The 22,921-nt window shown below is 49.3% G+C and overlaps 1 protein-coding gene across 3 annotated transcripts in view; it reads right to left on the minus strand.

Annotated features, from left to right (window-relative positions):
* Positions 1 to 435: 435 nt before the first annotated feature.
* Ascc2 (activating signal cointegrator 1 complex subunit 2) overlaps positions 436 to 22,921 on the minus strand; it is a 43,358-nt gene continuing 20,872 nt past the window's right edge. For all 3 annotated transcript variants that reach the window (XM_090320446.1, XM_090320445.1, XM_090320447.1), the window contains 14 exons: positions 22,643 to 22,753; positions 21,334 to 21,446; positions 16,825 to 16,899; positions 15,763 to 15,870; positions 15,467 to 15,535; positions 15,237 to 15,311; positions 14,069 to 14,249; positions 11,665 to 11,879; positions 10,752 to 10,871; positions 4,189 to 4,282; positions 3,989 to 4,110; positions 3,454 to 3,556; positions 2,371 to 2,450; positions 436 to 893 (listed from right to left, as the gene is read on the minus strand). In XM_090320446.1, coding sequence (XP_090176572.1) covers positions 722 to 893; positions 2,371 to 2,450; positions 3,454 to 3,556; positions 3,989 to 4,110; positions 4,189 to 4,282; positions 10,752 to 10,871; positions 11,665 to 11,879; positions 14,069 to 14,249; positions 15,237 to 15,311; positions 15,467 to 15,535; positions 15,763 to 15,870; positions 16,825 to 16,899; positions 21,334 to 21,446; positions 22,643 to 22,753 — 1,638 coding nt within the window. In that variant the 3' untranslated portion in view covers positions 436 to 721. The remainder of the gene's footprint in view (positions 894 to 2,370; positions 2,451 to 3,453; positions 3,557 to 3,988; positions 4,111 to 4,188; positions 4,283 to 10,751; positions 10,872 to 11,664; positions 11,880 to 14,068; positions 14,250 to 15,236; positions 15,312 to 15,466; positions 15,536 to 15,762; positions 15,871 to 16,824; positions 16,900 to 21,333; positions 21,447 to 22,642; positions 22,754 to 22,921) is intronic.

Raw genomic sequence — 22,921 nt, forward strand, 5'->3', positions numbered from 1 at the left:
GGCACTGAGTTCTGATCCTGGCTCTACCACTGGCTAACTGTCCCTGGGCCAGCTGTGTGGAGGAGACATAGGTCTAGAACTTATGAAAGCTGGGGTTAGACAGAGAAGCCAAGCCTGGCTCTACCCCTTCCTGGCTGTGGCTTGGCAGTGCCTTCAGCCTTCCATGCCTCACTCATGTCTAAGGTAGGGCTGAAAGGAGTAGCAACCTCCTGGGCAGAGGCCGTGGGGACAGAAGGAGCTGATGAAAGGCGCGCTGAGCTCACACCCACCTCCCTTCACCTCCTTGTACCAGCAGGGTCCCACAGCAAGGCAGAATGACATTAGGAGGCACTGCAAACAGCAAGCTGGCACGAGCTCAGGAACTATCATGCCCTCTGTCCTCTAGCTGGCACTGTCACTGAAGAATGACACACAGAGGGTCACAGGGGCCATGGGTCATTGCTGGAAAGGGTCAGCGACTTTATTCGCAGGTCCTTTGTGCCGGGTTCCTGCCGTCCAGGGCAGAAGGGGAGTGGCGTGGCGCTGCTCTGGTGTGGATGCCTCTCGGCTCTGTCCCTGTCCATCTCCTGCCAGCACAGCTGGACAGCCTGGGTCCTCCGTGGAAGGATAAGGCACTGTGTGTCTGAAGAAGGCGCTCGTGGCTGGCTGGTAGACGCTGAGGTGGCCTTCTAGGGGCTGCACGGCTGAGGTTGAGGGTGAGGCTGAAGCTGGAGAAGGCGCCTCAGGAAGGGATCATGCCCTTGCTTCTCTTGCGGTCAGCCATGGTCCTCCGGTTGTGGTTGGCTCTGGTTGCCTTGTTGGCTTCCTTCTTCCTGCGTTCCTGGGTGGTCTCCCGGCTCTGCCCGTGGCCTCGGGGCCCACCAGCCACTGCTGTGGAGCTGTCATGCCGGTACCTGAGGGAGCAACACCCACCCAGGAGAAGCCGCTGGTCGGAAGAGCTTTGGATGCTACCAAGTAACGACCTGGGGTGGGCCTCCTCCCCTCTTTGTCCAGGGTCACATGCTTGCCATTCCTAGGGCTCAGTTTGGTGGCTTCCAGTGACCACATGCACTCAAGTATTTGACTTAGATCACTATCTAGCTTAAACACAGGGATCTGGATTTTCCCAGTGGCTTCAGAAGGTGCAAATCAAATGCCCCACACAGAAGCTGTCCTTGGGTCCCACTGCACAGTTTCCTTACTGGAAGTAGGGTGTTTCAGGCTGCCTGCTCAAGGCCTTCTCTGACTATGCTGGTGCTTTCTGGCTGTCCTGTCCCCATGAAGATGCCCCTGCATTCTTTCTACTTTCCAGGGCCTGGCTCAAGCATTCCCATGTCCCTCTATGCCTGTCTCAGCCATAAAGGATGTGTCTGACTACCTGGGCTCTGCCGTAGTTTATCTTCTGCCCATTACAGCTGGCACTGGACACACTGGGCACTCATGCTGAGCGGTGCTGAATGACAGACTTGCAGAGTCCGTCAAGTAATGGTTATGAATGCAAAACCCAAAGCTGAACCATCTGGACTCAGAATTTTTCGCCCCCTTCAGTATGGGGTGTGAACCCAGGCTCATGTTTGTCAGGCAGGCGTTCTATCACTTGAGCTATGCCCTCTGTCCTTTTGCTTCAGCTTTATTATTATTATTATTATTATTTTTTAATGCCAGTCCTGGGGCTTGAATTCCATGGCCCATGTGCTATCTCTCAGCTTTTTCGTTCAAGGCTAGCACTCTACCACTTGAGCTATTTCGGGCTTTTTGGTGGTTAACTGGAGTTAAAAACCTCATGAGCTTTCTTGCCCTGGCTGGCTTTGAACTATGACCTTCAGATCTCAGCCTTCCGAGTAGCTAGATTATAGGCATGAGCCATGGTGCCCTGCTTAGATAATTTATCAGATAAGTCTTTTGTTATCCCCTTGACTATATTGCTTAAGTAACAGGGATTACAGGCATGTACCACCAAATTCCATACCTGACAGTCTCACTATGTAGCCAAGACTGGGCTGGAACATATATAGTCCAGTTTGGCTTTGAAATCATGACCTCCCTGGTTCAGTCCCTTAAGTGCTGAAATTACAGATCTGAATCATTTTTTTTTTTGAAAGAGGTGTGTTTCACTATATTGGCAAGGCTGGTCTTGAACTCCTGACCTCAAAGGATCTCTTCTTCAGCTTCCCAAGTGGATGGGACTTTAGGTACATTCCACTGAGCCTGGCTTGGGCTTAATATTTGATCTACCACATACTAGCTGCGTGACCTTTGGGAGATTACTTCGTATTTCTGGGCCTGAGTTTCCTTATCTATAAAATAAGGTTGTGAATACACAGGAAGTCCTGTGAGTTTCCCCCAGATAGACCCCCCCGCACCGCTGGAACCAGCCCCTTGTTTGCTCACCCCTTCCTGGCAAGGAAGGCCATGCGCCTGGCTTCAGCCTTCTCCCTCAGCACCGCAGGGTCCTGGACGAAGTGGTCGGGCTGTGGAGGCAGAGGGGAAGCTGATTCTTTGGGCCAGGTTGTAAGGAGGTGTGTGAGGGACAGCACGGCAGGCTTCCATTAGGGGGGAAGGGACTGGGGCTTCCTGGGAAGGCAGGTGGGATGGATGGGGCCACAGCTGGGGCATGACAGTAAGGAGGAGCAAGGGAAGTTGGCCAAGGTGGCTGAGAGTGGACACTTGGGACTATGAAAGCCAAGAGGACCCCAGCAGGGTGGAGGACAACTGAGACCTAAGTATGTGGGCAGGCTTTGATGGGTTTTGAGAAAACAAAACTAAAATGAATAGAATCAGTAATGTGTGAAGACTGGTAGAGATCACAAAAAAAATAAATCTGGATACCAGGGCTGAGAAGAGGGGACATCCGAGGACAATGTCATTGCTGAGCATGCTCAGGCCAGGCCAAGCGCGTCCCATCATTAGGTCAGTTTGTGGCGGGCCTCTCTACTCAGTGCCCTTGGGGACAGGGCCCAGGACTACTGGCTTTGTCCCCTGGGAGGGCAGAGGGAACCCTAGGGCTCCAGGGTCACTGGTTGCCACTCCAGTCACCATGAACAGTGTGGCTGTCATCTATTTACAAGTGGTGTACCACCACTGAAGCCTTGTCATCTGTTTTATATGTGGCACTTCTAGTTCACACTTCAGCTGAAGGAAAAAAGTTCTGCAAAACAGAATGTTTAGAGCCACTGAGGTAGATGACTGCAGCGCCGTGCACAGAGGCCAGGAGCTGCCCTTCTTGCTCAACTGCCCATTTCTGGGGCCAATAAGCCTGGCAACTCAAAGGCTCAGCCTCTGATCTGTTCCCTAGTGCCCTCTGGGCAGTGGAAGTGAGTCTAAAACCAGTACCTCTCCAAGAAGAGAGCTTGCTCCTAGGCAATAATGCTGGGGCTACCTTGGGGCTAGAGGCAGCATGGAGGGCACCCAACTCCCAATTCACCCTTTAGCACTGTACCACCCTGCCCTGCATGAGACCTGCCAAGAAGGTACCTTGGGCGCGTCGTCTTCAGCTTCCTCCTCTTCCCCATCATCTTCCTTCTCTTGCCCCTCCCCTGGCACTTTGGTTCTCAGTATCTGAGGGATGGTGAAGGGTCTGAAGTTGGAGAGGAGAGATCAAAGGAAGGTTAAATACTTGCACAGGAGCCTGGGGACACAAGCTGAGAAGGAGGGCGGTGGGGAGGCTGGGGCAGCCTCCGGGATCTTACGAGGGCTCCAGGGTCTGATTCGGGGGTGGGGGGGTAGGGTTGCTGAGCTGGGATCTGGGGCTCTAGTACTGCCTTTCATTAGGACAGCCCGGCTTTGAGCTGTAGTAGGGAATCTCTGAAAAATTTCACAGGGAAAAGTGTTTTGTATTTAAGGAAAAAAATGTAAAATGGCTTCCCAAGAGCTAATACATGCTGTCCTCTGCGGGGTGGGCTGGGATCAGGAACCTGGGTCCTGGCGCTGCTCTCACTGGCTTCTGTGGCCCCCGCATCTGGCCACAGAAGGATCCAGAGCCCCAGGCCTGAGCGCTGCCCCTGCTGACCTGCGGCTGACCAGCTCGTCGTCTGAGTCCGCATCATTGGCACCAATCTGGTTGCCGTCGTATGTGTCGTCGTACTCATCCTCATAGTCGTCACCACCGTACTCGCCTGGCTCCAGTGGGACCTGAGACAGGGCGAGCATGGGTTGGAGGGGCCCAGCGGAAGCCCAGGACAGCCTACCTCCTCCACTGCTACCACCTACCTCCTCCACCACCACGCTGTATTGCTCGTAGCGCCGCCTCTGGGCTGCCACCTCCCGCTTGTCGTTCACCAGGGTCCGAGTGTTCTCCTCTTTCCTGGAAACGGCAGGGACAGAGGATGGAAAACTACTGGGTTACACATGCTTTTACAGTACAGAAGGTTCAAGGCATGCAGGGCTCGTTTATCTACCTCTTGGGCTGGCCCATGACGGGGCTGGTGACAAAAGCCCTGCTCAGGCTGGGCCTCAGTGGCTCACACTTGTCATCCTAGCTACTGAGGGGGCTGAGATCTGAGGACCAGGATACAAAGCTAGCTTGGGCAGAAAAGTTCATAAAACAAGAGCCACAAGTGAAGCTGTGGCTCAAGTGCAGAAGCACTAGTCTTGAGGGGAAAAAAAAAAAGGATCAGGGATAGCGTTCAGGCCCTAAATTCAAGTCCGGGACTCCCATAAGCAACAACAACAAAAGGCCCCGAGAATGCGGGAGGTGGGGCTTTCAGGGAAGCCGATGTTCATGTGATGACACCCAGCCCCTCTGCAGGGTATCCTAGGAACCAGTGTTATAAGATGAATGCCCACCTTTCAAGATGTCTAGAGAAACACTGCTGCTCAGGATTGTTGGCAATAGTGAAAAATGGCAGCCAACTGATGTTCCCGAGTCAATGGCCCTTGAACTGTGCCTCATTTGTATTAGAGATTGCTCTATGTCATTCTCAAGAATGATCTATTTATGATGTTGGAGAAAGAAGCCCAAGACCCATTCCTGATAGAAAAAACAAGCTACAAAAAAGTACATTCAGAATGATATTGCAAGCAAACCTTCTTGATTTTCTCTCCCAGTATTAAAGTATACCAATAGGACAAGGCCAGCAAATCCCACATCTAATGACAAGGGAGGCCCAAGGAAAGGCTCATTGGAATTTCTCCCTCTCTCCTCCCTTCGATTCTTCTTTTTACTTGTAGAACTGGCACTAGAACCTAGGGTCTTGCGTGTTTGAATCTTTTATTTTTTTTTGTACCAGTCCCTGAGCTCCTTTGCTCAAGGCTAGTGCTTTACCAACTTGAGCCACAGCTCCACTTTTGGTTGTCTGGTAGTTACCTGGAGATAAGTCTTATGGGCTTTCCTGTCCTCAACTGGCTTCAAATTGTGATCTTTCAATCTTCATCTCCTGAGTAGTTAGGATTACAAGTGTGAACCACTGGTACCTGGCAGCACACTGGATCATTAAAAAGTAAAAGGCTGGGAGCTGGTGGCTCATGCCTGTAATTCTAGTTACTCAGAAGGCTGAAATTTGAAGCTGGTGGTTCAAAGCTAGTCTGTAGAGGAATGTTAATGAGACTCCAATTAGCCACTAGTGGAGCTGTGGCACAAGTTAGCCTTGAGCAAAAGAGCTCAGGGGGCAGTGCTCTGGGCCCTGAGTTCAGACTCCAGGACCAACAAAAATAAATCAATAGAATAAGGCTACATGTGGCTTTCTTATTGAACTCAAGGGAGCCCTGAACTCCCTCTACCACAGAGACCTTTTATCTGCTCTGTGGTTCCAGCTTCCCTTGCGAGGTCACTGAGAGAAATGTCTGGAAGATTTTTGGTCACAGGCGAGGATCCCAGAATGTAGGGGCTGTGGGAAGGGACAGGCTTGAGCCACACTGAATGGTGGCAGCACAGTGCTGGCAGGCTTTGGGTCTCTTGACCATGGCTTTGCGAACCTGTAGAAAAGCTTGGTTTGTCAGCTGCAGATACAGGGCTGTGGAATGTAGTTTCTAGCCCCGCAGGGGATAATCAATATGAGATGCCAGACAAGAAAATCCAGCTTAGCTGTGAAATTGGGTCTCTGGAATGTATCAAAGGTACAGACCAGGGAAAAAAAGAGACGCAAAGCTGTACGCAGCTTCCATAAAAATCTTCTGTCAAGTGGCTTTTAGTGCGAGGGGGCCAGGCATCTGTGTCCGTCAGGCTGGCTTCCTGGGAGAGTGGGACAGCGCAGGGCGGCAGCTCCCAGTGTGTGCTAGCATGGTTTATAAAAGGCCGACTGTGAGCATGCCAGCCCAGGTTGCAAGGCTGAGGTGGGAAGAGGTCTAGGAGAAGGTGGATAAGGCTCACAGTGTAGTGGGAGCAAGTGGAGGCATGTCTGTCCTGGACAGAGCAGGAGGACAGTGGACAGCCTCAGAGGCCCAGCCAGGAGTCTGAAGGAAGGGACAATGAGGCTCCAGATGAGACTTTGATACAGAGCAATTTTTCTCTGTGGAATTCATGAGAAAGAGAGAGAGAGGGCGGGGGGGGTGTAGAGGGAAACTAACAAAAGACAAGACTGAGGAGTTCCAGGGCCCCAGAGTAGGCAGGAAGGACAGGACATGGATTTGAACCACAGAGAAACCTGGTCCTCAAGTCTTTTACTGTCACCAGGGAGGGGCCTGGGACTGTCACCATGGCCCTGTCCCTGGCTTTCTCCCGAGCTTGGGAAGAGGGAGAGGAAACAAAAGGGGCCCAGGCTTGTGTGTGTGTATGGCCCTGGGAGAGACACAACCATGCACTCTGCCATGTTTCCCAAGGGCAGCTGGATGCCACAAGCTGGGCTGGGCCAGGAAACAAGGATAAAGACAAGATGTCCACGTCCCACCCTGCTTGTGGCTTTTGGTTCTGGGCAGCAGGGCAGTTTTTACATATGAGGTGATCTCTGATTACGTGGCTTCCTGCAAGGTCCAGACAGAGAAGCCTGTCCACCTCTGCCCACTTGGGTCAGGCCCTGGGAGGGGGCACACACAGGGACAGGGCATCTGGAACTTGGGCAGCCTGTCTAGGGTGTAGGTTTCGTGACTTCTTTTTGAACAAGGAAGGCAAAGATACCTGATCTTCTTTTCCTCCTCATCTCCTCTACCTCAACCTCCACCTCAAACTGGTCCCTAGAGGCCCACAGAGACAAACTAGCCCCTAGAGGCCCAGCGGAGGAGTCTTGGTTCCTTCTCCCGGCCCTTGCTTCCCAGAGTTGATGTGACAATGAAATAAGATGTTGTGTGGAAGGAGATTTGGCACCTGCTGGGACCACAAAGTGAATCTGGTGTCTTTTACTGTAGGACTTGTCAGAGCCTTTAATGTGCTACCATGTGGAAGAGTGCACAGACATTTTGAGCCCCCACAACCTTTTCTGGGAAGGAGCCTTTTTTTTTTTTTTCAGGGTCTCATGGGACAGTCCGAAGGAGTTAGGGGATCTATGCAGCTTCCTTCACTGGTTGTGACACACCTGCAGCAAGGTATTTGGTGTCCACTTAACCTTACTGCTCTTGGTTATCCTTCTCTCTTTTTCTCCTTCCTTCTTCCCTCTCTGTTTCCTCTCTCCCTCCCTCCCTCCTTCCCTCTTTCTTTCCTTCCTCCTTCCTTCTCTCTCTACTTCCTTTGCAATGGGATCTTGCTATACAGTGTAAAGTCCAAGGTAACCTTAGCCTCCTGAATGCTGGGATTGTAGGAGTATGTCACCAATACCACTTATCTTTCTACCTCTGTACTTCACATTAGAGTCACGGGTCTTGGCCCTACCACTTAGGACAAGGTTTGCTAGGCTCTAAAAAGAAAGACAGGAATATCTGGTCTGGATTTCTTCTCAGCATTGTTTCTGGAAGCCAGAGCCAGAAATTCTGCTGCAGCCTCAGTCTACCACTTGACCACCAAACCAAGGCCTCAGAGGACAAAAACATGTGTGCTACTCCATGTTGCTGTACCACAGGCTAAGACCCCTCCCCAAGCTCCTTGCCATGCAAGGGAACCTGTCTCTTTCCCATGCACCTGCTAAGAGCATCCATCCCACTCCAACAGCACCTAAGTGTGCTCCACACCTGTGAATACCTATGTGTGGCCCAAGGGCAGGGCCCCACCGGGGGCAGGCGGCTCTGCTGACCTCCTGGTGCTCCTGTCCTGGAAGCTTCTCACCCTGCCACTGCCTGTTTAATGGTCTGTCTTTCCCACGGTCTCTGCCCTTTGAGGGCAAGGCCCAGATGCCTGGCTCACCTTGTTCCCTGGAGTCTAGCACAGGATCTGGTGCTTGTAAATCACTCAATAAATATTTGCTGAGTGAATAAATAATGAATACATCAATGGAGGCTCTGCCTGTTTGCAATCCCTGACTTCGGGTCACCCAGCAGAGGGCAGTGGGGAGGTGGGGGGGGGGGAAGTGTTCAGTAAATAATGGCAATCCGATTTCAGCCTGGCATCCAGAACACGCTAGGACTGGGGCACAGTTTTTTGTTTTTGTTTTTTGCCAGTCCTGGGCTTGAGCTCAGGGCCTGAGCACTGTCCTTGGACTTTCTCAAGGATAGAGCTCTACCACTTGAGCCTCGGCACCACTTCCGGCTTTTTTTCTATATGTGGTACCGAGGAATCGAACCTGGGTCTTCATGCATGCTAGGCAAGCACTTTAACCACTAGGCCAAACTCCTGGCCCCAAAACAGTTTTGGGACACCTGGCGAGTGACACCTGCTTGTCAATGCCAGGCCTTTCTGACAACCCTGAGGTTGAGATCGGAGTCTTGGCAAAGGCTCGCGGATACCTACGACCTGGGAAGGGATGGAGTGGTTCTTATAATATATGACAGGCACTGAGTAAACCCACAGATCAAGGGGGCAAGCCATCTCCAGAGATGACGAGACTCTGAGTATAGAGAACCTACCAATAGGACTCCCTAGAGTGGGATCAAACCTTTGGGGACCCCATCTGCATGCTCTCTCACAGCAGGGGCTTCAGAGTGCCACCCAGGCCTGGCACGGTAGATACTGATGTGGGATTAACAGCTCTGCCAGGACCTGGGGATGTTGCAATGTGTGTGACTAAGCACTTTGTAAGTGCTTCCTGTCCAGGGACCAGATGGCTTCAGAGCTGCCTCCCAGCCCTCAGCCAGCAAGCTTTCAGCACTGGGCAGCCCCAGGTACCTATATAAGGGGCAGCTTAAACTTCCATCCACAGGCTCCTTCCAGAACAAGGCCAGGAGATCAGGCATTTTTTTTTTCTATAGCTATCATTTGGATGAACACAAAGCAGTAAGTACTTGTGTCCAATTTCCTAGCTTTCTGGGTGCTACTTCTCAACTTTGCAGGACTTCTGTGGAGTTGCCAACATCTTATGCCTTTCTTGACGTGGCATCATACTGTTTCTATTACTGCCAATTCTTGGTCCCTCCCCTGGGTCACCATTCCAGAGCTTGGTCATCTTTTAAAAATATAAAATGTAGCTGGGTACATGACAACTCATGCCTGTAATCCTAGCTACTCAGAAGACTGAGATTTGAGGACTGCAGTTCAAACCAGTCGAGGCAAAAAGAAAAAAGAAGGAAAGAAAAAGTCCAGGAGACTCTTATCTCCAATTAACCAGCCAAAAAAAAAAAAAAAAAAAAAAGTAGAAATAGGGCTCATGTGGTGGAGTGCCAGTCTTGTGTGGAAAAACCAAATGAGAGCATGTAGCCTGATTTCAAACCCTAGTACTGGCACCAGAAAACCCCAAACAAAAAACTCAATACAAAATGTTGGCTCACAGAACTGTTGCCAGGATAAGGATGGCCTGGGGGCACTGTGTGAGAAGCCTCTCCTTTGCTTCACAGACCTGACCCAGCAGCCCCTTTCAGCTCTCAGTTCCATGTTACTTTCTCAGGCAGCTGAAACCCTGCCTTCAAGGCATAGGAGTCTGAGTCCCTCTCTCTATCTTGTACCACTTGTTATATCTACAAAATGATGTCGCTTGTTTGCTGAGCTGATATATGCAAACACCATGTGGGCAGGGCTGTGTCTGTTTCATTACCCACTACAGCTCCAGGACCTCATTAATCCAGGGCCTAAAACCCAGAGCTGTAAGTACTGTGCAAATATTTGTTAAATGAATGAATACGTCATGAATGTACTTTGTCATGGTGAAAAAATAGGAAAGATACAAACTGAAAAATACAGAGAAAGGTCTTAAAAAAATAAAATATGTATGCCTTTGGCAAAGCTCACTCACTACATATAATTTCCTGGTTTGGGGACGGCAGGGTCGGAGTGACTTCTGGGAAACACTGCCCAGCTCTACACTCAAGAGTGAAAGGTCAGCACAGCAAAAGCCATGTAAGGCCAGGTGCTAGTGGTTCATGCCTATAACCCTACTACTCAGGAGGCTGAGATCTGAGGACTGCAGTTCAAAGCCAGCCCAGGCAGGAAAGTCCATGAGACTCTTATCTCCAATTAGGCATCAGAAAATGGGAAATGAAGCTGTGGCTCCAAGTGGGGGAGTGCTAGTCTTGAGCAAAATAGCTCAGGGAAAGCACCCAAGATCTGAGTTCAAGCTCCACCGCAAACCACAAAACAAAAGACTACCAAACAAAAGCCATACAGGAAGGAAGAACAGACAGACGTGGCCTTCTGGCCTCTGACTACCCACATGAGGTTTGCTAACAACCACCCCACAGAGCTGCAGTCTGGAGTGTGATCAAAACGCCTGCTCCTGGCCCCCAGCCAGGAGACTGGCTGGTTAGATCAAGACTTCAAAGAGAGCCTGGGCTGAAATCCTGTGTTCTCTGCATCCCTAAGGTTGGGGGCCAGCAGCACCCACCTTCTGCCCTTATGAATCCGGTTCAGGTCCACTGAATCTCTGCTGAAGACATCAAACTCATCGTTCTGGAAGACATTATGACGAGATGCCAGCAGAGGAGTGGGGTCTGGTTTCACCTGTCTGAGAACATGGCACAGAAATCAATGCACAGGATCCTGCCTCTGGTGTCCTTAATTTCACCCCACCTCTACCACATACTATCTGTCAGATTCTTTACTCCCCTTCGGAACCTATGCCTAAAACAGATCTGAAGACAGGCCTGCACCACATGGCCTGCAGGCAAGTCAGCCCTTTACTCCCATAATGTCCTATTTCACACTCATAATGGCCCTGCGACACGCCAAGTCAGGTCATTCAACTTCTTTTGCCTAGCACATGCTCTGCCACTATGTCCCACTTCCTGCCCCTAGCCCCAACACCCTCCTGGAGCCTGAACGCTCTCACTGGTCACAAAGAGGCTGAGAGGTAAGAGTTAGCTTCATTCATTCAGCCAGCACCATTTGTTCATGAAGAAATGCCATTACTGTCATGATTTCTGATGGGTTGTGAGGCATTCAGGGCAGAAGGGGTGAAACCGAGAGAGGCCAATGCTAAGGAAGGGAAAGACTTGGCTAGGGTGGCTCAGAAATCTCCCAGGAAGGAGCAGGGCAGGGCTCAGCAGCCCTCTGTCACATATGTCCTTAGCTGCTCTTCCCACAGGTAGAGCAGGAGTGCCCAGATGTGCACTGGAACCTCCAGGGCTCCAGGTTCTATTTCCCTGGGGGAGAAGAGGCTAGTTTAAATGGTTATAAACACAGCTGCGGTGAAGAGGAAGGAAGCATCTTAAGCTGTGATGGAAGACTGGGAGGCAGGGAAAGGGCCCCCTCTCCTGAGGCAGCCTGGGCTGGGATCTCCTCCCACCTGTCTCTCCCACCTGTCTAGGCTGCGGTCCAGCTGGTTGAGGGCGGGGGCCAGGCGATCCTCTAGGATGTTGTTGATCACCTGCTCCGGGTTATAACAGTAGTGCTCCAGGCAGGCCAGAATAAAGCCCTCCCCCAGGTCTGGCAGCAGGTCCTTCACTTGGGAGATGAGCGAGTCCAACTCCACACCACACACTGCAGGGCCAGGGGCGGCGGTGGCTCCCATGCCCTGCAGCAAGAGCAGGAGAAAAGGTGGGAAAGGCTAAGCCAGGCAGGTAATCACCTGCTTTGAGTCCTGGCCCTGATCTTCCTGGCTGTGGGACCTCAAGACAAGCAGTTCAAAGCCTCTATCTTGTCCTTTGTAAAAAAAAAAAAAAAAAAAAAAAAATGGGTGGGGGTGGGGGCTCTGTGACTTAATGGCTGAGTTATTTCTGGCTGTGTAACTTTGTGCGAAGGGCCTTCCCTCTCTGAATCTGTTTCCTCCTTTTAAGATGACACATACTTTTAAATGGGCATCCACTTTGTGAGGTTTTTCAGATGACTAAATGAGGCAAGGAATACAAACCACTGTGCTAGGACCTTAGTGCACCCAGGCTCCCACCCATAAATGGCTTTGTTTTACTACTCATGGTCCTCTCCCACTATTATTAAATGACAGATGTCAAAGTAAAACAGCAAATATCAGGCAGGGCCTGATATGGAGGTATTTCCTTTAAATTATCTTTGTTTTTCTACCATGCTTGGGGCTTAAACTCAGGGCCTGAGCACTGGCACTGTCCTTGGGCTTTCTCAAGGCTAGAGCTCTACCACTTAAGCCACAGCACCACCTTCAGCTTTTTCTGTGTATGTAGTACCAAGGAATCCAACTGGGGTCTTCGTACATGCTAGGCAAGCACTCTAAGCCACACTCCGGCCCCTTTAATTTTTTAAAAAAATTTTATTTTACTCATTTTATTTTTTAGTTGTGGGATTTGACTTCAGGGCCTGAGCCCTGAGCCTTTTCATTTTTTCTACGACTTTGAGACACAGTGCCATTTCCAGTTTTCTGATGGCTGAATTGGAGATAAGAGTCTCATGAACTTTCCTGCCTGAGCTGGTTTTGAACTGTGATCCTCAGAGCTTAGCTTCCTGTGTAGCTGGGATGACAGGCATGAGTCACCAGCACCTGACTTTTTTTTTCTTTTTTTTTTTTTAATAAGAGGATACATTTTATATACTGCCTAACCGCAGCCTAACCTTAATTTTGTTAGGCTTTTAAACTGGCAATTCAGCTGGATGCGGTGGCTCAGGCCTATAATCCTAGATCTGAGGATTGAAGTTCAAAGCCTGTCCAAGCACAAAAGTCTGTCAGACTCTTATCTCCAATTAATCACTAAAAAACTGCAAGTGGCACTGTGGCTGAAGGGGTAGGGTGGTAGCCTTGAGCTGAAGAGCTCAGGGACAGTGCCCAGGCCGAGTTCAAGCCTCACAACTGACAAAGAAAGAAAGAAAGACAGACAGACAGACAGACACAAAGGAACTGACAACTCAAAATAATAAAAATTAAAATTAAAGGGCCAGGGTATGGCTTATATGTTGTATACTAAGGTCCTGGGTTTGACTTCCAGCACATAACAACAGCAACCCCTCCATGACTCAGACAAGAAGCCAAATGGGGAAGAGGGTGGGAAGTGGTGGAGGGTAGAGACGGTCCAGTAGGGAGGGGTCTAGCAGGGAGTCCAGGATATTGAGGGTCATCTAAGCCCAGAGGGCTATGTACAGCAGCCCCAGGAATGCCAGCAACCTCAGAGAAGTGGGCACCTGTGATCTCAGCTTACAGACAAGAGGCTGTAGCTCCATGGGAGCTAAAGGCCGTAGCTCCATGGGAGCTAAAGGCCACACAGATGTGGCCCTCTTCCTCTCCAGCAGAGAACCACGAGGTTGCCATCCCTGCATCCTACTACGTCTCAACCATGGGGACAAGTTCTGAGCTCAGAGGTCAATCAGAGCATTAGAGACTTGTACAGCATTGGAGAAAGCTCCCGGGGGAGGAAGCACTAGATCCAAGGCTTCCAGATCTGCACGCTGGAGCTCTCTGCCTCATACAGACTCCAAGAGGTAGCACCAGGTCATTCCTAGCTGCAACTAAAGGAACCTCTCTTTCCTCTGGTCATGGGAAGATTTCGCAGAATGAAAGCTTCACCCCCATTTCGCAGAGGGGACACTAAGACTTCAGTGGCTTAAGCAACTTGCTCTCCTTACCCCTAGTCTAGCACTTACTCAGCGGACTAATGGTCTGAGGCTGTCAATCTCCAGAGGACCTTCTTTCCAGACAGCTGGAATAAGGAAGGACTCTGCCACTACCCTGATTCGCAGAGGGGGCTGAGGTGGGCTGGGGAAGCCAGGAAGGTATGTCTCTAGCCCTCACCAATACCATACCTCCGCTTCCTCCAAGTTTTCTGGATGTGATGGCATTTGTGCTGTCACTGGAACCCCATTAAGAGCTCTGTTAGGATCGTCAGCTACTAATGTGTCTTTAGCATCTGTAGCTTTCCGTCTGTCTACCCCTTCCCAAGCGCTCTCCACGGCCTGGAGGATGTAGGCAGTCCGTGTCTCATCCCTAAGGGGCTGTGTTAAGGCTTCTTGTTCTCATGGCTCAGATTTCTTCAATCACTCTTCCCTCCCAGAATGATTTCTGAGTCCATACCCAGCATCAGACAGACAGGCACATGGTGGGTGTCATGTTCCCAGGATTTTGTGGAGCACAGATCTTAAAATCCAGCTCCTGCCACTCAGGCAAAAGGAGTTCGGGGCAAAGACATCATCTTTGGACAAGCCAGCAGCCACTCATTTGCATTGACAGCCAGGAGGGTTGGCAGGGTCACTGTCACCAGACTTCCTGTCCAATCAGCTGATGGCACCTGAAGGCTGTAGGCTCACAGGGTCCCTGAGGCATTCGGCAACCAACAGTCTATAGGCCTACTCCTCTCTGTGTCTCCTCCTGCTCTACCACCTGGGGTACTACCTCCATGCTCTCCCTTCCCTTCTATTCCCAATCCCCACTTCCATTCCTGGAGGCTGCCAGCAGCCTCCTCGCTGACCCACTGGACCCTGGTGGTCCCAGGCCATTGCCACACAGATCTTTCTAGAGTACAGGTGTGCCCACGTCACCTCCCATGTCACCTCCGACCTCACAGCATCCCATGCTCCCCAGTGCTTGCAGGACACAGTCCAATGTCACAGTGAGTGTCACACACGGGCTGTGTATGTCTGCCAGGTCCCAGGTCCCCGGCCACACCCTGTACTCTGCTCTTCAAAAGAACCAGTCCTTTGTCCTCCATCCCAGGAAACATACTTGTCCTCTCTATTAGCTTGCAGCTGGGGCATCTGTTTTTTTTTCTGTCCTGACCCCATCACTCTGACAATCTCACCCGGAGCTCCACTAGATGAGGTGTGGGCTCAGAGCCTGTCATGAAACACTCTGGCTATTTGTCCATCTCCCCTCCTGCAGTGAGGTCCATTCTCAGGCTAGGCCTTCCATAGTTCCTCTGGTCTAAGCAGGCCATGTCTGACCTGGTCAGGCTCTGTCCCAATGGTACAAGGATACAAGACTGATGAGGCCTGTTGTAGTAAGCTGACATCCTCAGCAACAGGGAAGAGTGCATCATAGTCTCGGAGGAATCTGCAGGGCAGAGCAGACAGGAAGGACAGGATTAGGGCCATAAGGACACTGCTGCAGGCTACTTCCTGCATCTCCACTCAACCACAAGTGCCAGTACCTTTAGGCTGTGGCCAGCCTCAATGGGTCATGACTGTTCCCGGCCCAGGCACACTCACCTCTTTTCCTGCAGTAGGGAGCTGAAGATCTGAAGGAACTCTTCAATGAAGCCCTGAACACTGTCACAGCTGGAACAGGACACCAGAAAAGGTGAGCCCATGCAGTGTAGGACAATCTGCAGGTCCCTTCCCCACCCACTCTGCCCCTCAGCCAGGCTCTGGCCAGCTAAAGGAAGAAGGCACTTTTTTGGGCTTCCCATCTCTTCTTGGCAAACCCAGAGGTAGGGGGGAAGGCTGAGGTGAAGTTGTGAGAACATTCCTGCTGGGCTCGGAGCACTGCCAGGGGTTCCCCTCACCTGCTTTCTAGGATGGGAAGAAGGCAGATGTGGTTCAGGATGATGTGGAACACCTCCAGTAGCTTTTTCTTGGAATGGGAGAGCCTCTGCCACAGATCACTCAGCAGCCTTTGATGGAGGAAGGATAAGAGACATAGATTTAGGAGACAGCAGACATGACGGGCACTCCCCCCAGCAGCTGCAGGCTCCTCCCCCTGGCCCAGAAGGTCTTACAGGTCACTGCTGGGGGCGGTAGGAAAAGGCTACTGCTGCCAGGGGGCCTGATGGCTCTAGGGTGACTTCTCAGCTCAACAGCAGGTCAGGAGCAGTGGGCTTGGTTACTAACAGCTTCAAGCAACCACTGAGGGAGGGCTTAAATGCAAGGGCCCACCATCCTATTATACCACAATGGAGGAGGGGGAGCAGCACTGAGTTAATGGATTTAATTACCAAGCAGAACTTTGTCGAATCTATTTTGCACACTTAGCACCTAACTGTGTATTTGTTAAACTCATTTTCCTTAGATCCTCATGCGATTCTTTATAGAGCACTTATTAACTGGGAAAAAAGAAAAAAAAAGAAAGCAAAAAAGGAAAAAAAAATCTGCCGGGAACTAGTGGCTCACATCTGTAATGCTAGCTACTTAGCGGGCTGAGGCCTAGAGGATAGATTGGAAGCCAGCCCAGGCAGAAATCTTCAATTAACCAAATAAACCACACTGATGGCATGTTTCAAGTGGTAGAGTACCATCCATGAATAAGAAAGTTGAGCAAGCTCAAAGACCTTAGTTCAAACTTGGTACTAGAAAATAAAGATGTTGAAAGGGCAGAAGGTAGGGGTTTCGCTCAATAGTGGAACAAATGCTTAGCATACACAAGGGCCAGGGTTCAATCTCAGAACTCTCCCCAAATCTTGGGAATAAAGCATGCAGGGTCCACAAGGCTGCTAGGGTGAGACACAGGAACCTGAAGCCACACACACAGTCTGTGGTCCCACCCCCTTGTCTGAGAGAAGGGGTGCCGCAGTGGGGGGAAGGCAGGGCCTGTGTTCCCATACTACATTCTCCTGTCATTCCCGCCTCACTTGCTGTCTTCAAGCCTCCTCTTCTTGACTGTGGACTCCAATTCAGGAATTGCCACTTCGTAAAAAGACGCTATTCTATGGAAGCATACATGGTAAAAACACTGCGTTAGGTCACAAATACTCCATTTCTTCAAAACCCAAAGTCAGTCAGGTGCTCATGGCCCACACCAGCAATCCTAGCTTCTCAGGAGGCTGAGATTTGAGGGTCACAGTTCAAACTCAGCCCAGGCAGAAAGATCCATGTGTCTTTTTGTGTTGTTGATCCTGGAGCCTGAACTCAGGGGCTGGGTCCCTCAGCTTTTTCGCTCAAGGCTACTATTCTACCACTTAGTGCCACTTCTAGTTTTCTGGTGGTTAATTGGAGATAAGAGTCTCAAGGACTTTCCTGCCTGGGCTCTTCCACCAGTGTCCTCCCCACGAGACTCTTAGTTACAATTAGCCACACATCCACACAAAAAAAGCCAGAAGTAGAGCTATGGCTCAAGTGGCAAAACATTAGCCTTAAGTGAAAAAGCTAAGAGACAGTGTCCAGGCCTTGAGCTCAAGTCCCAGTACTGGCTCAAGGATATGCACATGCACACACACACACAGTTTATACATATACAGTATTTATACTTGTCCAAAACAAGCTAAATGTGCTACGTTACATATAGCGTATTTTCTACATTGGCTTGGTAAGTTAAGTCAGTTAGCATGCTGTAACGCTTATAAAACTAAAAATTAGGCCAGGCATCTGTGATGCATGCCTATAATCCTAGCTACTCAGGAGGCTGAGATCTGAGGATCACAGTTCAAAGCCAGCATAGGCAGAGAAGTCCCCATGAGACTCTTATCTCCAATTAACCAGTCAAAAACAGAAGTGGAGCTGTGGCTCAAAGTGATAGAGCACTTGCCTTGAGAAAAAGAGCTCAGGGACAGCACCTAGGCCCTCAGTGCAAGTCCCTCAATGAATAAACAACAACAAACAACTAAAAATTGTAAGCCAGGTATGGAAGTATATGACTATAATTTGCAAAGTATTTAGGATATTTACCCAGGAAGATTATGAGTTCAAGGCTGGGCTGGGCTATACAGTGAGTCCCAAGCTAACCAAGGCTATACAACAAGACTGTGTCTCAAAAACAAAACAATAAAAAATTGTAAAAAGGGACAGAGTGCATATACTCTGTATTCAAGTAATAGAGTTGCCTGGCAAGCTCAAGATCCTGAGTTTAAACCTCAGTACTATCAAAAAAGAAAAAACTTACACAAACACATAATAAATGTGTGTGTGTGTGTGTGTGTGTGTGTGTGTGTGTGTGTGTGCAGGCATGCACACATGTGTATGCAATAGGAGCTACTTGGTAGGCTAAGACAGGACTGCTTAAGCCCTGGACTTTGAGACCAGCTTAGGGAACACAATGAGGCCTGTCTCAACATATATATATATATATATATATATATATATATATATATATATATGTATATATATGTATATAAAACATATGAAACTATTAATAAAACATATTTTTTCTCATACCTATGCACCCATACCTGACCATACTCCATATGCACCACAGTATTCACAGTATACTCAGCACTGCTTCTTACCTACCCTTCCCACCTCTTCCCTAATCAAACCTTGAGTTAGGTGTGTTACATCAAGCCTGTAATTCGAGCAACTCAAGAGATGGAAATAGGGAAAATCACAGTTCAACACCAGCTCAGTTCAATACTAGTGAAACCCCATTACAATAAACAAATTGAGTGTGGTGATCTTGTAATCCCAGCTACCTGGGAGGTCTAAGTAGAAAAATTGTGATTTGAGGTTGGTCTAAGTAAAAAACATAAGACCCTATGTGAAAAGTAACTTAAGCAAAAGCCAGTGTGTGGTTCAAGTGGTAGAATATTTGCTAGCAAGTACAGGGCCCTGAGAACAAACTCTAGTACTACCACAAAAAAGAAAAGGGAAGGAAAGAAAAGAAAAGAAAGAAATCAAACACTTCATCCCAGCTATATTGGCCCCCACTGTCCACCCAAAGATCAATGCTCCCAGGCCTTCTGGCTTTCTCTTAGGCCTGGCCACAGTTCTCCTTTTCTGCCCTCCTCCCCGGGCATTTCCCCCCTTCAGGGGAGGGGGGAACCAGATGTGCTGCACACAGAACATCTCACAATGCTGTGCACCTGCCTCTTCTGAGATGTAGTTCTTCCTACTAACCTCTTAGGCTTCTTAAAGCTGCAGATGCAGAATCTTAGCAAGCACTTTGCAAATCATTGTTTCTTTCAGCAATATCTGTCTTACTGCACTACTAGACGTGGTAGAAAGTAATGAGGCCAAAAGAGGCAGGTGCTGCTAGGCATGGTACCAGCAGAGGCCAGAGAGGGCAGTTTTTGGCTGATGCTGGTTCAGTTGTTGCCAGGATATGTTGCTAGTAGGAGGGTAAATTGGAACAACCCCCATGGAGGGCAATTTGGCAAGATCTATGAGAAATTAAGATGCGTGTACCATCTGTCCCTGTAATTCCATTTCTAGGAATGAAACCTTGCAAAGGCTCAAGGTGATAAGTGTGATGTCATTCTGGGTAGCATTTTTCTTTTTCTTTTTTTTTTTTTTCCAGTCCTGGGCTTGAGCTCAGGGCCTGAGCACTGTCCTTGGACTTGTTCAAGGCTAGAGCTCTACCACTTGAGCCTCAGCACCACTCCTGGCTTTTTTTCTATGTATGTGGTACCAAGGAATCGAACCTGGGTCTTCGTGCATGCTAGGCAAGCACTCCACCACTAGGCCAAACTCCCTGCCATGGGTAGCATTTTTCTTTCTTTTTTTTTTGGGGGGGGGGAGGGCGGAATATAGTAAACAACTAAAAAAAGCCTAAATGTCCATCCATGGAGCTGAGTACATATGGACAATGGAATTTTCTCCAGCAATGCCAAAGACAGAAAGTGCTTTGCATACTGCCATGGCACTACAGTTAAGTACAAAAGTCCAATGCAAATACTGTGTGTATATTCAAAATATCTGAGCATTCAATTCTAGAGTACTCTTAGGGTAGAGCTCAGTGGTACAGCACTTGGCCTAGCACAGGTAAGGCCCTAAGTTCTACCCCCAGAAATGCAGAAGAAAATGGGATATATACTGTAATCTTAGCTACTCAGAGATCTGAGAATCATGGTTCTAAGCCAGTCTGGGCAGAAAAGTCCCCATGAGACTCTTATCTTCAATAAACTACTCAGAAAAGGCTAGAAGGGGTGCTGTGGCTCAAGTGGTAGAGCGTTAGCCTTGAGCACAGAGAGCTCAGGGGCAATGCTGAGTTCAAGCTCCAGTACTTACAAAAAAAAAAAAAAAGTGGGATGTTTTATATTTATACACACACACACACACACACACACACACATACACACATTTTTTTTTCTTTTTTTTTGCCAGTCCTGGGCTTTAGCTCAGGGTCTGAGCACTGTCCTTGGACTTTCTCAAGGTTAGAGCTCTACCACTTGAGCCTCAGCACCACTTCCAGCTTTTTTCTATGCATGTGGTATCAAGGAATCGAACCCGGGTCCTTGTGCATGCTAGGCAAGCACTCTCTCTACCACTAGGCCAAACTCCCGGCCCTGCTTTTTTTTTTGGGGGGGGGTTGGTTGTTGGGCTTGAATTCAGGGCCTGGCTGCTATTCCTGAACTTTTGCGCTCAAGGCTATCTACCATTTTGAGCCAGTGACACTTCCAGTATTCTGGTGGTTAGTTGGAGACAAGAGTCTTATAGACATTTCCTGTATGGGCTGGCTTCAAATTGTGATCCCGAGATCTCAGCCTCCTATATAGCTATGTGATCCACCTGTACTCATCTCTGGTTTTTTTCAATTGTAGAAGAAAGGTCTCACTAAGTGACCAGCCTGGTATTAACTCTTAGGTTTAAGTAATCCTCCTACTACAGCCTCTTAAAAAGCTTCTAGTGCAGCCCGGCGTGATGATTTGGTTCAAAGCCAGCCTGGGTACTAAAGACCTTGAGACTCTTATCTCCACTTAACCACTAGAAAACCAGAAATGGCACTGAGGCTCAAGGAGTAGGGTGGTAGCCTTGAGCTGAAGAGCTCAGTGACAGTGCCCAGGCCCAGAGTCCAAGCCACATGACCAACAAGTAAGGAAGAAAGAAAGGAAGGAAGGAAGGAAGGAAGGAAGGAAGGAAGGAAGGAAGAACAGTTTCTAGTTCACTCAAGACTTTTAGGACCATCATCCCCTAACCCCACCCGAGGAGAAGCACCTGGGTTGCTTTTCTGCCTGTGCTTCCTGTCTGTCACTCTCTGTACCTGCCCAGGAGAGAGATTTCAAAATGGAGTAGAACTGAAACTGCACCATTCTTACTGTGTCATGTTCTCCACTCATGCCTGTTTTTGCCCAAAATTGGGAATGCAGTCTCCTCTCAGCAGGAGGCTTTATCCATCTTATGCCTTGACATATTATATGGACCTATTAAATATGTGTGGGGTCAATACGTGGACCAGAGCCTCTACTTCAACAGCCAAAACTCAGCTATACCTGGAACAGAAATCGTGTTTCTGGAAGGTCTGACAAGCCAAAGGGAAGATATCCAGAAAGGCCCAGAGTGTTGTGCAGGTATCACACAGGTAGAGAATAACATCCTTTAGTTCCTGTTGCCAAGGAAGAGAAAAAACATTGCATTATTCTTGGCCCCACTCTGCAGAGGTCAAGATGGTGGTGGGGGGAAGGAGACAATTGATCCCCGCCCAGCGCTGGAAGTTTCAGGGGCCTGGCAGCACAGCCCCAGTGGACTCTCACCTGGTAATAGTTAAGGTCACTTCTAGTTCTATGATAATACAGTATCTTCTGTTCTGAAGGAAAGCCAACCCCTGAATTCTGGTCCCCCCAAGAGAATGACAGGACTAAGGGCCATCATTCTCTTTCCATTTTGAAAGGGCAAATAGGACATGGGGTACTGGCTCATCCGTCTTGCTGATCCTCATGCAGGCAGGAGACTGAAAGGATCTTCATTTTACAGATATGGGAACTGAGGCTCAGAGAAGTGAGATGATTTGTGTCACAGCCCCTGCCATGCCATGTTCTCTTCTGAGAGACTATTTAATGGCTGTTTTCCCACCAGATGGCAAACACCAGAAGGGTGGCTCTCAGTGTGCTACTTCTAGTGCTCAGTGCTGTGCCTGGCACACAGCCAGCCCTCTTAAATGTCTGCCTTTGGTCTGTCATCCTCTATAGATGGTAAATTTTTATTTTTTTCAGTCCTGGGCTTGAGCTCAGTGTCTGAGCACTGTCCTTGGGCTTTCTCAAGACTGGAGCCCTAATACTTGAGCCACAGCACCACTTCTGGCTTTTTTCTACATATGTGGTACTAAGGAATCAAACCTGGGTCTTTGTGCATGCTAGGCAAGCACTCTACCACTAGGCCAAACTCCCAGCCCATAGATGGAAAATTCTGAGACAGGCGCCATGCCTACTTTTGCTTACTGCTTTATGTTCAATGCCCAGCACAGTCCTGGACATATTGGTTCCTTGACATAAATGCCCTGAATCAACGACTGGCTCAAAGATGAAGACCCCAATAAGCCTGCTGTGTAGATCTAAGTGAAGACTAGATCCCTGGCCTCTGAATTTTAGTGCTCTGATCTTTCCAGGCCATAAATGAAGACTGCTAAAAATGCTCTTAATCTGTGGGATGGGACATAATAGCCACTGAGTCAGAGAAAGGGGCTATGAGCAGGGGAAGAGACCAGTAAGTATAGAATTATGGCAATCTCTCTAGCCTTGAGGGAGCTAGGCTCCAGGGGGAGGGACCCAGTTGGGAAGAGGCTAGGCTGCAGGGAGACCTTACCAGGAGTGGCATGTCACCGAGTGTCAAGCGTCCTTTCTCCTCTAGCTTCTGGGGTGTGGCACTGGTTGCATCCCCTTGCAAGCCACAGTGCTGGAGGATATTGCTGAAGACCTGTGAAAAGATGAGATGGCCCACATCCTGTGGAAATCATGGCCACATCCCCACCCCACAGCCAAGGACAGAGGATCCCTAAAGTTCCTTCATTCCTGGAAAGCTGAGACAATGGTCTCCTCAGAGGCTGGGGTCAGAGCAGAAACTATGTAAGACTTTGGTAACAGG

The sequence above is a fragment of the Megascapheus bottae genome, chromosome 28, assembly GCF_031878675.1.
Source record: "Megascapheus bottae isolate mThoBot1 chromosome 28, mThoBot2.hap1, whole genome shotgun sequence".
Taxonomy (NCBI): domain Eukaryota; kingdom Metazoa; phylum Chordata; class Mammalia; order Rodentia; family Geomyidae; genus Megascapheus; species Megascapheus bottae.